At 44.3% G+C, this 14,738-nt stretch overlaps 1 protein-coding gene across 2 annotated transcripts in view; it reads right to left on the bottom strand.

Annotated features, from left to right (window-relative positions):
* Positions 1-14,095, bottom strand: part of ACER2 (alkaline ceramidase 2) — a 45,812-nt gene extending 31,717 nt beyond the window's left edge. For both annotated transcript variants that reach the window (XM_017890096.1, XM_017890097.1), the window contains exon 1: positions 13,830-14,095. In XM_017890096.1, coding sequence (XP_017745585.1) covers positions 13,830-13,937 — 108 coding nt within the window. In that variant the 5' untranslated portion in view covers positions 13,938-14,095. The remainder of the gene's footprint in view (positions 1-13,829) is intronic.
* Positions 14,096-14,738: the final 643 nt, after the last annotated feature.

Here is a 14,738-nt window from a genome sequence, read left to right as displayed (position 1 = left end):
CCCCAAAACCTATTTTAAGTAAAGATTATATTCGAAAGTTTCTTCCCAGCTTTAAAATGATATCATTTTATCTTGCAGACTTTGGTATGGATTTAAGCCTCTCTGTTATGTCTCCATGGGCATTCAACTTTTTAAAAATTTTAATAATCTATCTTATTTAAGGCAGTGTACTCAAAATATTGTCATTTGAACATGTAATCACTATTAAATATCATTAATGACATAGTTTCCTTTTTTTTTTTTTCTTAGAGACAGGGTATTACTCTGTCAACCAGGCTAGAGTGCAGTGGCAGGATCAGCTCGCTGCAGCCTCCAACTTCCAGGCTTAAGGGAGCCTCCTGTCTCAGCCTCTTGAATAGCTAGGATTACAGGCATGCACCACCATGCCTGACTTTATTTATTATTATTACTTTTTTTTTGGTAGAGATGGGGGTCTCACTATGTTGCCCAGGCTGATCTCACACTCCTGGCCTCAAGCAATCCTCCTGCCTCAGCCTCCCAAAATGCTGGGATTATAGGCATGAGTCACCACACCCAGTCTAGTTTATCACTGCGCCCAGCCTAATTTATGTTATTTTGTTCACACGAAAGCCTTGAAGATCAGTGTAAATTTCACAAGCCTCAGTTTGGGCTAGACACATTTCCTGTGCTCAACAGTCAGCTACATGTGGCCAGTGACGGTCATACTGGAACCTCCTCCCTAATTTTTTTTTTTTTTTTTTTGAGACGGAGTCTCACTCTGTTGCCCAGGCTGGAGTGCGGCGGCACATCTCAGCTCACTGCAAGCTCCGCCTCCCAGGTTCATGCCATTCTCCTGCCTCAGCCTTCCGAGTAGCTGGGACTACAGGTGCCTGCCACCACGCCCGGCTAATTTTTTTTTGTATTTTTAGTAGAGACGGGGTTTCACCATGTTAGCCAGGATGGTCTCGATCTCCTGACCTCGTGATCTGCCCGCCTTGGCCTCCCAAAGTGCTGGGATTACAGGCGTGAGCCACCACGTCCGGCCCTCATCCCTAATTTTGTAACTTACTTTTGTTTGGTTGATTTTGAGGTTTTTTGTTTCACAGACTCATAGCCTTTTTTTTTTTTTTTTCTGAACTTTAAAAAATTGAGGTGAAATTCACATACCATAAAGCTAACCATTTTAAAGTGTACAATTCAGTGGCATTTAGTACATTCATAATGGGCAACCATCACCTCTATCTAGTTCCAAAATGTTTCCATCACCCCAAAAAGAAACACTATTCACATTAAGCAGTCACTCCTCATTTCTTCCTCCCTCAGCCCCTGGCAACCACCAATCTGCCTTTTGTCTCTATGATTTTACCTGTTCTAAATATTTCACATAACATAAGTGGAATCACACAATATATGACCTTTTGTATCTAGCTTATTTTTTCACTTAGCATAATGTTTTTAAGGTTCATCCATATTACAGCATGTACCAGTACCTTATTCTTCTTTATGGCTGAATAACATTCCATTGAAAGGATATACTACATTTAGTTTATCTATTCATACATTAATGGTTGCTGGATACTATGATCTGAATGTGTCACCCCCATACACAAAATTCATATGTTAAAACTTAATCGGCCGGGCGCGGTGGCTCAAGCCTGTAATCCCAGCACTTTGGGAGGCCGAGACGGGCGGATCATGAGGTCAGGAGATCGAGACCATCCTGGCTAACATGGTGAAACCCCGTCTTTACTAAAAAAATACAAAATCTAGCCGGGCGAGGTGGCGGGCGCCTGTAGTCCCAGCTACTCCGGAGGCTGAGGCAGGAGAATGGCGTAAACCCGGGAGGTGGAGCTTGCAGTGAGCTGAGATCCGGCCACTGCACTCCAGCCCGGGCGACAGAGCGAGACTCCGTCTCAAAAAAAAAAAAAAAAAAAAACTTAATCATCAATGTGACAGTATCATTAATTTGCCACATAATGACATTTCAGTCAACGATGAGCCACATATATGACAGTGGACCCATATTATAACGGAGCTTTAATGCCACATTTTTCCAGGTTTAGATAGGCTTAAATACACAAATATTTACTGTTGTGTTACAGTTGCCTACAGTGTCCAGTACAGTAACATGTTGTACAGGTTTATAGCCTATGAGCAATAGGCCATACCACATAGCCTGGGTGTGTACAAAGCTATACCATCTAGGTTTGTGTAAGTATGGTCTATAATGTTATAGAATGACAAAATCTCCTGACAATACATTTCTCAGAACGTATCCCCAGCACACAACTGTACTAAGAGGTGAGGCATTTGGAGGTGTTAAATTGGATTAGTGCTCTTCTAACAGAGGTCTGATGGAGGTATTCACCCTTCCTACCATATGAGTGTAGCATATACTCCGTCTTTGAAGCAGGGAGCCCTTGCCAGACCCCCAACCTGCTGGCACCTTGATCTTGGACCTTCCAGCCTCTAGAACTGTAAGAAATGAATTTTTGTTATTATAAATTACCCAGTCTAAGATCCTTTGTTATAGCAGCATGAATGGACTAAGGCACTGGCTGGTGTACTAATTCCATTTTTAACTTTTTAAGGAACCACCAAACATTTTCCCACAGCAGCATTTTATGTTCCCATCAGTAATATACAGTGTTCCAATTTCTCACATCCTTGCCAACACTTGTTATATTCTTTTGTTTTTAAATTAAGGCCGTTTTAGAAGATATGAAGTAGTAGGAACATTCAGCTTTTAAGTCTCATCTCTAATTGTGGAGTGAGGGGCTCCTTGTACAGGACTGAGCATACAAAGGAACTATGTCGAATGTGAAGATGACAGCTAAGTCTACATGAGTAACACCCATCGGGATGGGGTGGGAGGGGTCCTGGACTAAACCCAAACAAAAACCACAGGATAGGGTAGATGAACTCTGCAAAGCCAGGGGCACAGAACTTTCAGAAGAAAAGAGTGGTTACTCATGTTGGACAATACAGAATGGTCACTTAGAGGACGTCTCAAAGAACCATGATGGTGGGCACCTGAACTGAACTGAAGCGAGCAGGGCCAAAAAGCTTTCCCAGACCTACGAAACCACAATGGTATACAACTAAATAGAATACTTCAGTAAACCCCAGAGCTTGAGGCATAGGGCAAGTAAGGGCTGGCAACTTCAGGGACCAATGCCTGCCTCTGCCACCATCTGGGGAGGAGAGGGGGTAAGCACGACACATTTTAGAAAGGGGAGAAAGATGGGTGGGAGAGAAATGCAAGTTAAAGGAGGAGAACAAGATCCTTGGACAGAGGCAGAATGGGAGCAGAGCTGCTGCCTTTGGTTAAAATCCAGGTCTGAAATACCTAAGTGGGGCTGTATCATTATGCAGAAAGGGGTACCTTTTTCTAGTTGGCTCGCTTTGTTTTGTTTTGAGACGGAGTCTTACTCTGTCACTAGTCCAGGCTGGAGTGCGATGGCGCGATCTCGGCTCACTGTAATGTCCGCCTCCCGGCTTCACGATTCTCCTGCCCCAGCCTCCAGAGAAGCTGGATTACAGGCGCCCACCACGCCTGGCTAATTTTTGTATTTTTAGTAGAGATGGAGTCACCACGTTGGCAAGGCTGGTCTTCAACTCCTGATCTCAAGTGATCCGCCCACCTCAGCCTTTAAAAGTGCCAGGATTAGAGGTGTGAGCCCCCAATGCTCGGCCTTTAGTTGGCTCACTTTGTTGTGGATCTTTCTCTCTTTCCCACATAGAAGTGCTATGTGCAACTAGTGACCCTGGGTAAGAATATGGACAAGTTGTCTGAGACGTCCCAGGTAGTATACAGTCTCCAGTCTGAGAAATGTGGCCAATTTTTCTTAGATTAATGAAAAGAAAAAAAGAAAAAGAAAAGAAATGTAGTCAGTTTTCATTTACCAAGAAGCAGGTACAGAGGAATCCGGAAAAAGGTCTAAGTACTATACTGTATAAGCAGTAGGTTTTGTTTTGTTGTTTTGTTTTGTTTTTGAGATGGAGTTTCGCTCTTGTTGCCCAGGCTGGAGTGCAATGGCGCAATCTCGGCTCACTGCAACCTCCACCTCCTGGGTTCAAGCAATTCTCCTGCCTCAGCCTCCCAAGTAGCTGGCATTACAGGCATAAGCCAACATGCCCAGCTAATTTTTTCTATTTTTTTAGTAGAGATGGGGTTTCACCATGTTGGTCAGGCTGGTCTAGAACTGCTGACCTCAGGTGATCCACCCTCCTCAGCCTCCCAAAGTGCTTGGATTACAGGCATAAGCCACTGCGCCCGGCCAGCAGTAGGCTTTGTTCATTGTTATGACCAAAGTCCTTAACTTTTTCTTTTTTTTTTAAATTACACTTTAAGTTCTGGGATATATGTGCAGAACGTGCGGTTTGTTGCACCCATCAACTCATCATCTACATTAGGTATTTCTCCTAATGCTATCCCTCTCCTAGCCCCCCACCCCTTGAAAGGCCCCGGTGTGTGATGTTCCCCTCCCTGTGTCCATGTGATCTCATTGTTCAACTCCCACTTATGAGTGAGAACATATGGTGTTTGGTTTTCTGTTCCTGTGTTAGTTTGCTGAGAATAATGGTTTCCAGTTTCATCCATGTCCCTGCAAAGGACATGAGCTCATCCTTTTTTATGGCTGCATAGTATTCCATGGTGTATATGTGCCACATTTTATCTAGTCTATCACTGATGGGCATTTGGATTGGTTCCAAGTCTTCGCTATTGTGAATAGTGCTGCAATAAACATACGTGTGCATGTGTCTTTATAGTAGAATGATTTATAATCCTTTGGATATATGCCCTCTAATGGGATTGCTGGATCAAATAGTATTTCTAGTTCTAGATCCTTGAGGAATCGCCACACTGTCTTCCACAATGGTTGAACTGATTTACACTCCCACCAACAGTGTAAAAGTATTCCTATTTCTCCACATCCTCTCTAGCATCTGTTGTTTCCTTACTTTTTAATGATTGCCATTCTAACTGGCGTGAGATGGTATCTCATTGTGGTTTTGATTTGCATTTCTCTAATGACCAGTGATGATGAACTTTTTTCATATGCTTGTTGGCCACATAAACATCTTCTTTTGAGAAGTGCCTGTTCATATCCTTCGCCCACTTTTTGATGGTTTTTTTTTTTTTCTTGTAAATTTGTTTAAGTTCCTTGTAGATTCTGGATATTAGCCCTTTGTCAGATGGATAGATTGCAAAAATTTTCTCCTACTCTGTAGGTTGCCTGTTCACCCTGATGATAGTTTCTTTTGCTGTGCAGGAAGTCTTTAGTTTAATTAGATCTCATTTGTCAATTTTGGCTTTTGTTGCCATTGCTTTTGGTGTTTTAGTCATGAAGTCTTTGCCCATGCCTATGTCCTGAATGGTATTGCCTAGGTTTTCTTCTAGGGTTTTTATGGTTTTAGGTCTTACATTTAAGTCTTTAATTCATCTTGAGTTAATTTTTGTACAAGGTGTAAGGAAGGTGTAAGGAAGTTTCAGTTTTCTGCATATGGCTAGCCAGTTTTCCCAGCACCATTGATTAAATAGGAAATCCTTTCCCCATTGCCTGTTTTGTCAGGTTTGTCAAAGATCAGATGGTTGTAGATGTGTGGCGTTATTTCTGAGGCCTCTGTTCTGTTCCATTGGTCTATATGCCTATTTTGGTACCAGTACCATGCTGTTTTGGTTACTGTAGCCTTGTAGTATGAAGTCAGGTAGCTTTCACTTAGGACTGTCTAGGCTATGCAGGCTTTTTGGTTCCATATTAAATTTAAAGTAGTTTCTTGTAATTCTGTGAAGAAAGGTAATGGTAGCTTGATGGCGATAGCATTGAATCTATAAATTGCTTTGGGCAGTATGGCCATTTTCACAATACTGATTCTTCCTATCCATGAGCATGGACTATTCTTCCATTTGTTTGTGTGCTCTCATTTCCTTGAGCAGTGGTTTGTAGTTCTCCTTGAAGAGGTCCTTCACATCCCTTGTCAGTTGTATTCCTAAGTATTTTATTCTCTTTGTAGCAACTGTGAACGGGAGTTCACTTGTGATTTGGCTCTCTGTTTGTCTGTTATTGGTATATAGGAATGCTTGTGATTTTTGCACTTGATTTTGAATCCTGAGACTTTGCTGAAGTTGCTTATCAGCTTAAGGAGATTTTGGGCTGAGACGATGGGATTTTCTAAATATATAATCATGTCATCTGCAAACAGAGACAATTTAACTTAACTTTCAATGGAATCATTTTAAGAATCAAAGATCCATAAGAGGGTCTTTTTAAAAAAGGTCATTTTAAGAAGGATCTTAAAAACCATCCCTTGGGCTGGGCACGGGTGGCTCACGCCTGTAATCCCAGCATTTTGAGAGGCTGAAGCGGGTGGATCTCCTGAAATCAGGAGTTTGAGACCAGCCTGGCCAACATGGCAAAACCCTGTCTCTACTAAAAATACAAAAAAAAAATTAGCTGGGCTTGGTGGCCGGTACCTGTAATCCCAGTTACTCAGGAGGCTAAGGCAGGAGAATCGCTTGAACCTGGGAGGCGGAGGTTGCAGTAAGCCGAGATCACGCCATTGCACTCCAGCCTGGGTGACAAGTCTCAAAAAAATAAAATATAATAAAATAAAAAATAAAAATAAAAACCATCCCTTGTTTTACAAAGGGATATAGCTGAGGGCCCTGAAAGGCTCCGGGGCCGGATGAAGTCAGAGAGCCAATCTGCACAGAGCCGTCTCCTTCCACTGCCCCCAGGTGATTTTCAACCCCAACCCATCCAACCACATTCTGACCTTCTTGGCTTAACTCCTCCACTAGCATCTAAAAATTGTGAATCGCATCACCTACTGTGCATCACACACTGTGCACATATGACCAGTTTCTTGGCTTTGATGTAAACATGGCTTTCCTCTTGTTAAACTAGAAATAAAAGGAAGAAAAGGAGATGAATGGGGAGGAGGAGATGAAGGGGGATCAAGGGAGTGAAGAAAGAGGAGAAGAAAAATGGATTTGTTATACCATAGGTAACTTAAAACCTGATCTTTCTCCCTTCGTATACATGAATGTGTTCTTGTAAAAAAGGAATAAAGTTTCCTTTCTAGCCTCTTCCCCGGAGATAACCACTGTCCTCATTTTCTTCACATTTACATGAATAGGTACATATATGTCACATATTGTAACATTCCCATTGTGCAGCTTCCTTTTCTCCTTCAACAATATTCCCTGCAAACCTTTTCATCCTAGATAATAAAGATCTACCTCACTTGCTGTAAGTGAGGCAGATGGCACCAGTTTAGACATTTTCCAGTGGAAGGAGCACCAATTTACAGTCCCACTTATAATGTCAAGAAATATAATGCATTGCGATTTTTACCCCAGAAGATCTTTAGTGCCTCAAGTCCTCTCAATCTACCTTGCTTCTGCTACGTGCAACTATCTACTCCCAAGCTGTCCCATAATGGCTTTCTTGGGTTATATTTCCACTAGCAATGGACACACTAATCACTTTAAAATGTATTTATATATTATTTGCAAAGGCATGAAATCATTTATCACACCTACAGCAAAATTATGATATGTCAAACATTTTCTTTTTTTAATTTTAATTTTATTTATTTATTTATTTATTTATTTTTTGAGATGGAGTCTCACTCTGTCACCCAGGCTGGAGTACAGTAGCGAAATCTTGGCTAACTGCAACCTCTGTCTCCCAGGTTCAAGCAATTCTCCTGATTCAGCCTCCTCCAAGTAGCTGGGACTATAGGCGAGTGCCATCACGCCCATCTAATTTTTTGTATTTTTAGTAGGGAACCAGGTTTCACCATGTTGGCCAAGCTGGTCTTGAACTCCTGACCTCAAGTGATGAACCCACCTCGGCCTCCCAAAGTGCTGGGATGACAGGCATAAGCCACTACACCTGGCCCAAACAGTTTCTTTAAATGTGCATATTAGAAGCACCATTTAGAAGCACTATTTTGCCATATGCTTCAAATAATACTGAAATTACACTATTGCTTCTGCCTAGTCCATCTACCAAGGCTCGCTGGCCCCCACTGTACCTTTTAAAGACATCAATATATGGAAAGGAAAAGAACAAATTAGTGGAAGACTTTCCCCAAGACAAAAAGATGAACACCAAAAGAAATACAAAAAAGCAAACCAGTCATGGTTTAAAAACAGACTCATGGCTCCATCTCTACTGAGATGTATCCCTCAAAATTGTATTGGTCATTGAAATTGTAGAATAGTTCACTCAAGGGGTATATTTTAAAGCCTATTGTTAGATTATAGCATGCTCACAGCTCACTGCAGCCTTGAGCTCAGCCTCCCGAGTAGCTGGGACCACAGGCATGTGCCATCATGTCCAGCTAATTTTCACATTTTTTGTAGAGACAGGGTAGGGTTTTGCCATGTGGCTCAGGCTGGTCAAGTGATCTGCCAGCCTCGCCTGCGCTCAAGTGATCTGCCAGCCTCAGCCTCCCAAAGAACTAGGATTAGAGGTGTGAGCCACTGCGCCTAGTCCACGATTTTTAAAATGTATTATTTCCTTAGAAAGTTCTTCATTCTATGAATTTCCACGTAACATTTGCTACAAAATAATCTCATGAACATACTGCAGTCTCATCCTGATGCATCTGAATGTGCACTTTCCAGACAGAGGGTAAATAAAGACAAAACAACAGGCTGTACATATTCTGGACAGCAGGTTCATAAACGGCTGAGGACTTTTACCCTGGCTGATTGGATTGCCTGTCCATCTTTATTGTGTGCTGATTCCTACCTACCCATTCCATTGTTTTACTTCTGTTCCTGGGATGACCAACTGTCGTGGTTTGCCTGGGACTGAGGGGGCTTCCCAAGGCATGGGACGTTCAGTTTTAAAATCAGAAAAGTCTCAGGCAAAAACCCAGGATGGGTTTGGTCACTCTATTCAGTAGCCTTCTTGCAAAAACCACCACTCTATCCTCATAGTACATCAATCCCATGCACACTACTACTAACACCCTCAGCGGCTTGTACACACCTCTATCATAGCCCTCACCACCCAGATGACTATTTATAGAGCTGGTCTCTGTAATAAGCACACAGTTGTTGCCCAGTAAATGCTCAGATTGATAGATCGACCGATAGATAGATTCAGCCTGAAGAGAGTGGGATGTAGGACTTGGCATATAACGAAAGGTCTATTTATCTTGATGACTGGGGATAGAGCAGAAAGTGACAGATCATTAGCTGATTTTATGCATGTATTTTGCTTCAAGATTCTTTTCAGCCGTCAGTTGACTTCCTTCTGTCCTCAAGTCCCCGCTGAGCAACAGAGTCCCCAAAGGCCAAGCTCAGTGGGTAAAAGGCAGATCCAGCTTTTCTCCAAAGTGGCTAGGTCTATGTGACTGGGGCCTTAAATCTTTTCTTTTCTTTTTTTTTCTTAAGATGGAATCTTGCTCTGTCACCCAGGCTGGAGTGCAGTGGCCTGATCTCGGCTCACTGCAACCTCCACCTCCCAAGTTCAAGCAATTCTCCTACCTCAGCCTCCCGAGTAGCTGGGACTATAGGTGCATACCACACTTGGCTAGTTTTTTGTATTTTTGGTAGAGATGGGGTTATGCCATGTTGGCCAGGCTGGCCTCAAACTCCTGACCTCAAGTGATCCTCCCACCTCAGCCTCCCAAAGTGCTGGGATTATAGGCGTGAGCTACCGGTGCCCAGCCAGGGGGTCTTAAATCTTAAAATATAAAAAGGAACTCAATTCAATAAAGTTTGTATTTAGAAGAAATAGTACAAAACGTGCACAAGTAAAAGGCTGTGAAAGGAAATTACATGTTCATGGAAGAGATATTAGGCTTGGCTGAAGCAAAGGATGATAAAATTTGAGGCAATAGAGATTTGCATAGGCCAAAGCAAAATGTTTTGTATGCCCAAACATTGTCAGTGGAAATCAGTGCACTCTCTTTAGTGTGCCATTTCACAGTAATTATCAGCATTTAAAGTGAATATCCTCCTTGACACAGCAATCCCCATCTAAGATTAGTACTTGCAAAAGTACATCCAGATGCATGAATGAGGATATTCACTGAATTACTGTTCAAAAACCAAAATGAAAACAATAAAACAAACAGAAACTATATGAAATGTCCATCAATAAAGATTGATTAGATAAATAAATTATGATCAATCCATTAAAGGGAGCACTGTATAAACATTATAAACAGGAAGAGAGCACTATATGAGCTGATATGGAAATATCTCCAAGACATATTAAGTGAAAAACACAAGGTACATAAGAGTTTACACAGTACGCTCTCAAATGGGTTGGAAAAAAACTTCAGGTATTCATGATTTTGCTACACACGCTTTTGCTGTTGTTGTTGTTGTTGGGTTTTTTGTTTGTTTGTTTGTTTTGAGACAGAGTCTTGCTCTGTCACCCAGGCTGGAGTGTGCAGTGGTGCAATCTCAGCTCACTGCAGCCTCCACCTCCCAGGTTCAAGCAATTCTTCTGCCTCAGTCTCCTGAGTAGCTGGGATTACAGGCACATACCACCACAACCAGCTAATTTGTTTGTATTTTTAGTAGAGATGAGGTTGCACCATGTTGGCCAGGTTGGTCTCAAACTCCTGACCTCAAATGTTCTGCCTGCCTCGGCCTCCCAAATTGTTGAGATTACAGGCGTGAGTCACTGCGCCCGGCCTTATACATGTGTATATTATATGCACACACAGATACATGTGCTTTTTACACACCTAGAAAATACCTAGAAAGATACAGAAGGGTATTTTTCATGCTACAACTTACATACTCTAAATTTTTTACCATGATCATATTACTTTTACAATAAACAGTAATTTTAAAAACTACTTTAAGTAAACTTTTTTCCTATCAAAAACTATGAGTTTTATCCTAGAGCTAAAATGGTCCCAAGACAGGAGTTTTAAGTTATGCAATAACTAAATAATAAATATCTATTCTATGCCAAATGGATAAATCTAAGTTAGTTACAGTGGCACTTACAGCTTCAAGATAACTCTCTTGGTAGAGTCAAATGGATCAAGTTCTGACTTCAGCTGTGCTATGCTTTTGACGACAGCAAGTTACATAAACTCTCTAGGCCCCAATTTCCACCTTTAACAAATGGATATAATAAATAGAACCCATTGTCTAGGGTGAGTATAGAGTACCCAGCAGAGCTTCAACACATAGCAAATAAGTAATGGTAGATAGTAGTATCTGAAGGTGTAGTAGTGATGTGCTACCCCTAAGACCCATTAAGAAGGTTCTAGATCCCTCTCCCAGTCTTCTCCTGATTTAACATTGTCAATTCCTCCAACTTTTTCTCAAAACTGGCAATGATTATTCGTTTCCTATAAACTGGGTAATTAGACCTGTTGCCTTATTATGAGGATTCAAGAGGATATTTATCACCACATAACAGTTCACTGTCTTTCTCAACACAGGAGTAAGATAAGCACGGGAATGTCCTGTGATAAGCATCAAAATATAAGTAGTACGTCAGAACACAGGGGAAGAAGGCCGGGCATAGTGACTCACGCCTGTAATCCCAGCACTTTGGGAGGATCGCTTGAACCTGGGAGGCGGAGGTTGCAGTGAGCCAAGATTGCACCACAGCACTCAAGTCTGGAACAGAGCAAGACTGTCTCAAAAAAATTTTTTTTTAATAGGAACAGAGGGGAAGAAACATTTTTTGCTAAATTCCTTGGACTTACACTCAACAAAGCTAGGCAATGACCTTATTATCTGACACCTTACGCTCTCTGCTTTGCCAAGGCAATTTTTGTGGTTTATGAGTATTCCAAGGAATAAAGTTTGTCAGATGGGCCAGCTGGGCTAATCAGCCAGACACTGCAGTTGAGGATCAACCGCTCATTTCTGAAAATGACTTTAGCACTCACTACATAGAGTAATGGCTCCAATGGGACTAGATTAAAAGTGAAGACAAACTCTCCCTTTCATCCAGCCCTATGACACTTTTCAAGACAGACTCAGAGAAGCAATACACTAGCTTTTTTGGCCAAAATAACCAAGCTTGACCCTCCCTCTCTATAGACCCCAGACTCCACATATAATAACCTTGCTAAGTGTGTGAGAACCTGTCATCAAGCTGTCTTTTCTTCTTGAACTCTGGTGAAATCCTTACTCTTTCACTATATTCGTTATTTACAAAAGGACAACTTGTGTTACCACTGGTGTTTCTCCTTATTGAAAGTACCCAGAACTACTCCAGCCCATCCTCTGTGTGCAACTATTTACCTCTGACAGCATGCTCTGAAAGGTTATGTAATAGATAAGTCATGGCCACTTCCACTAACTGTCTTTCATAGTCGCTGTAGAAAGCAGAGGGCCAGGTTTTCTTTGAGATCCTGTTGCGCAGGCTAGAGTGGAGTGGCGCGATCTTGGTTCACTGCAGCCTTCAACTCCCAGCCTCAGGTGATCCTCCCACCTCAGTTTCCCAAGTAACTGGGACAACAGGTGCGTGCCACATGTCCAGCTAATTTTTGTATTTTTTTGTAGAGATGAGGTTTCGCCATGTTGCCCAGGTTGGTCTCGAACTCCTGGATTCAAGCGATCCACCTGCCTTGGACTCCCAAAGTGCTAGGAATACAGGCGTGAGCCACAATGCCCAGCCTTATGTTTTCTTAAGGAATTAACCTAATCATAAAAAAAGAAGCAGGAGTGTTTGTATGGAAGCCAGCCATGGATTTCAGCACTGAGGGAAGGGAGAGCCCAGACTTCTGGATTGTGGCCCCAGCCATGCCAGAAATGTGAGCATGACAGCTCCCTCCTCAACAGCCCAGTTTTCTCATCAGATGAATAAAAGGGCAGGGACTAGATCATCTGAGATTCCTGCAGGCAGTAAGCACCTGACTCCTGCCAAAGACATTCTCTCTAGCAAATCCAGAAGGAAAAGTCCTAAACAACAACCTCAAATTCACAGTGACCCAAACCAGGAGTTCCTGTTTTCCTTGTTTGGGCGGTGAAAAGATAAGCCACAGAAATGACCACGCAAAGTCTCACATTCTGTACCAGGATTCTGAGCCATGGAAATACACAAATAAGAGGCATTTCCTCTCCCAGCTGCAACCCTTCCCTACCACAAGAACTAAAAACACCCAGGATTCTGTAATGGGGAAGTTTCTGCTCACTCTCATCTAGGGACCTAGACAAGTCCAAAACCCGCACATTGTCACGCCCAAACTTTCCTTTCACCCCTCAGACTTCAGAACTGGAGAAAGCACAGTCCTGGGGGAGTTGAATTAGCGGCTTGCGCAAGACAAGACACTAAAGGCAAGAAAAAAAGAACGAGTAGTAATTAACTTGATTCTGACCAAAAATAACTCGACCATTATAGGCATGTTCTTGGGGTTGGGGCAAGTCTGCCTGGTGGGAGTGACCCCAGCCGCGGGGACCTGCCGGGGGCGTGCTCTTCCCAGCACGCCAAGAGCAGGTATTCAGTGCAAAAACGCACAATGCGACCCAAGTGCGTCACGCCACAGAGATCCCAGGGGAGGAAGAGACTTGTCCCGGCAGGTTCACCGCACCCAACTGACCCAAACAAGGAGAATGGGCTGACATAGCCCCTGGTTCTGGACGCTTGAGGGCCAAACAAGACAATAGGACCATCACACACACAACACAAAAAATGACAGGAGGAGGAAGGGGAGCCCAGCTGTCGGGAATGGGGACAGGAGAGGAGGACAGATGGAGAACTGGAAGGAGCGTGCTGAGGAGGGGGTGTGGACTGACTCAGCCCCTGGAGAGAATGCCCCCAGATACGCGCAGGGACCCACGTCCAGCTTCCAGACGCTGCGGCGCGGGGACAGCCCCCTCCCGCCGGCCCGCCTGCCTTCCCCTCTCCCGCGCCCCGCACCGTGTTGTAGAACTCGGCGATAGCAGGCACGATGGTGTAGTTGTCCTCGCACCAGTCCACCTCCGAGCTGCCAGCCTGCAACTGGTCCCACCAGTGCGGGGCGCCCATGGCCACTCTGGAGCATTGGAGCAGCTGCTCCCGCAGCCGAGAAGAGCCCAGAGCTTCTGCAGAGGCAAACCTCGGCAACAGCCTGCGGCGAGATCGGCTTTATGAAGTACCGGGCAGCCGCCGGATGTGCGCCTCCCAGCCGGCCTCCTGCGCTCCGCCCCGCCTGGCCTTGCCTAGCCTGTGGGACGTGACTCGTTCGCAGGCCCTCCCCGGCCCCGCCCCCTGGGAGGCCACGCCCATCGTGGGGCGGGACCCGCGTGGAAGGAGGGGTCCAGGGTGGGGCGCCGGGAGGCGGGGTCCGGGCTCCAGACGCTTCCAGACTACCCAGCACCCGGCAGGTGGCCAGGGGCTAGATGGTGCTACCCACGCCTGCCCACGCCCATCTCCTGGCTCAGACTTGCAGGCGCCCCCGGATTGAAGGAGCGCCAGAACTCTGCCTGGCAAAAAATTTAACATAAAAAGAAACCCAGGAGGACCTGGACCTCTCTGGACTCAGGGAGAGTTTGCAGCAATTTTGCTGCGCCGGGCGTTGGACGCCAATGCTCACACCAGAGAAGTGCCCTCAGTCCCTGCGAGGCCGGACGCCACTCGCTGCAGTCACTGTGGCAGGAAGACCTTCCCGGCTGCTGGAGCAGGCTGGGTCGCCCACTCCCTGGGGGAGCAGTTCTATTTAGAGTACGTTCCTGCCCTCCCTCGCCTTAGCTCCAGCGTTAGGGCTTAATCTAGCCTTCGATATGGGGACTTAGGCAAAGGGTCAAACGTCAGCCATCCCAAACTGCAGAGGATGTAGTGTGGCACCTA

The sequence above is a fragment of the Rhinopithecus bieti genome, unplaced genomic scaffold (assembly GCF_001698545.2).
Source record: "Rhinopithecus bieti isolate Rb0 unplaced genomic scaffold, ASM169854v2 scaffold_17667, whole genome shotgun sequence".
NCBI lineage: Eukaryota > Metazoa > Chordata > Mammalia > Primates > Cercopithecidae > Rhinopithecus > Rhinopithecus bieti.
The sequence above is the reverse complement of the archived record's forward strand: the minus strand, read 5'-3'. Positions and strand labels throughout refer to the sequence as shown.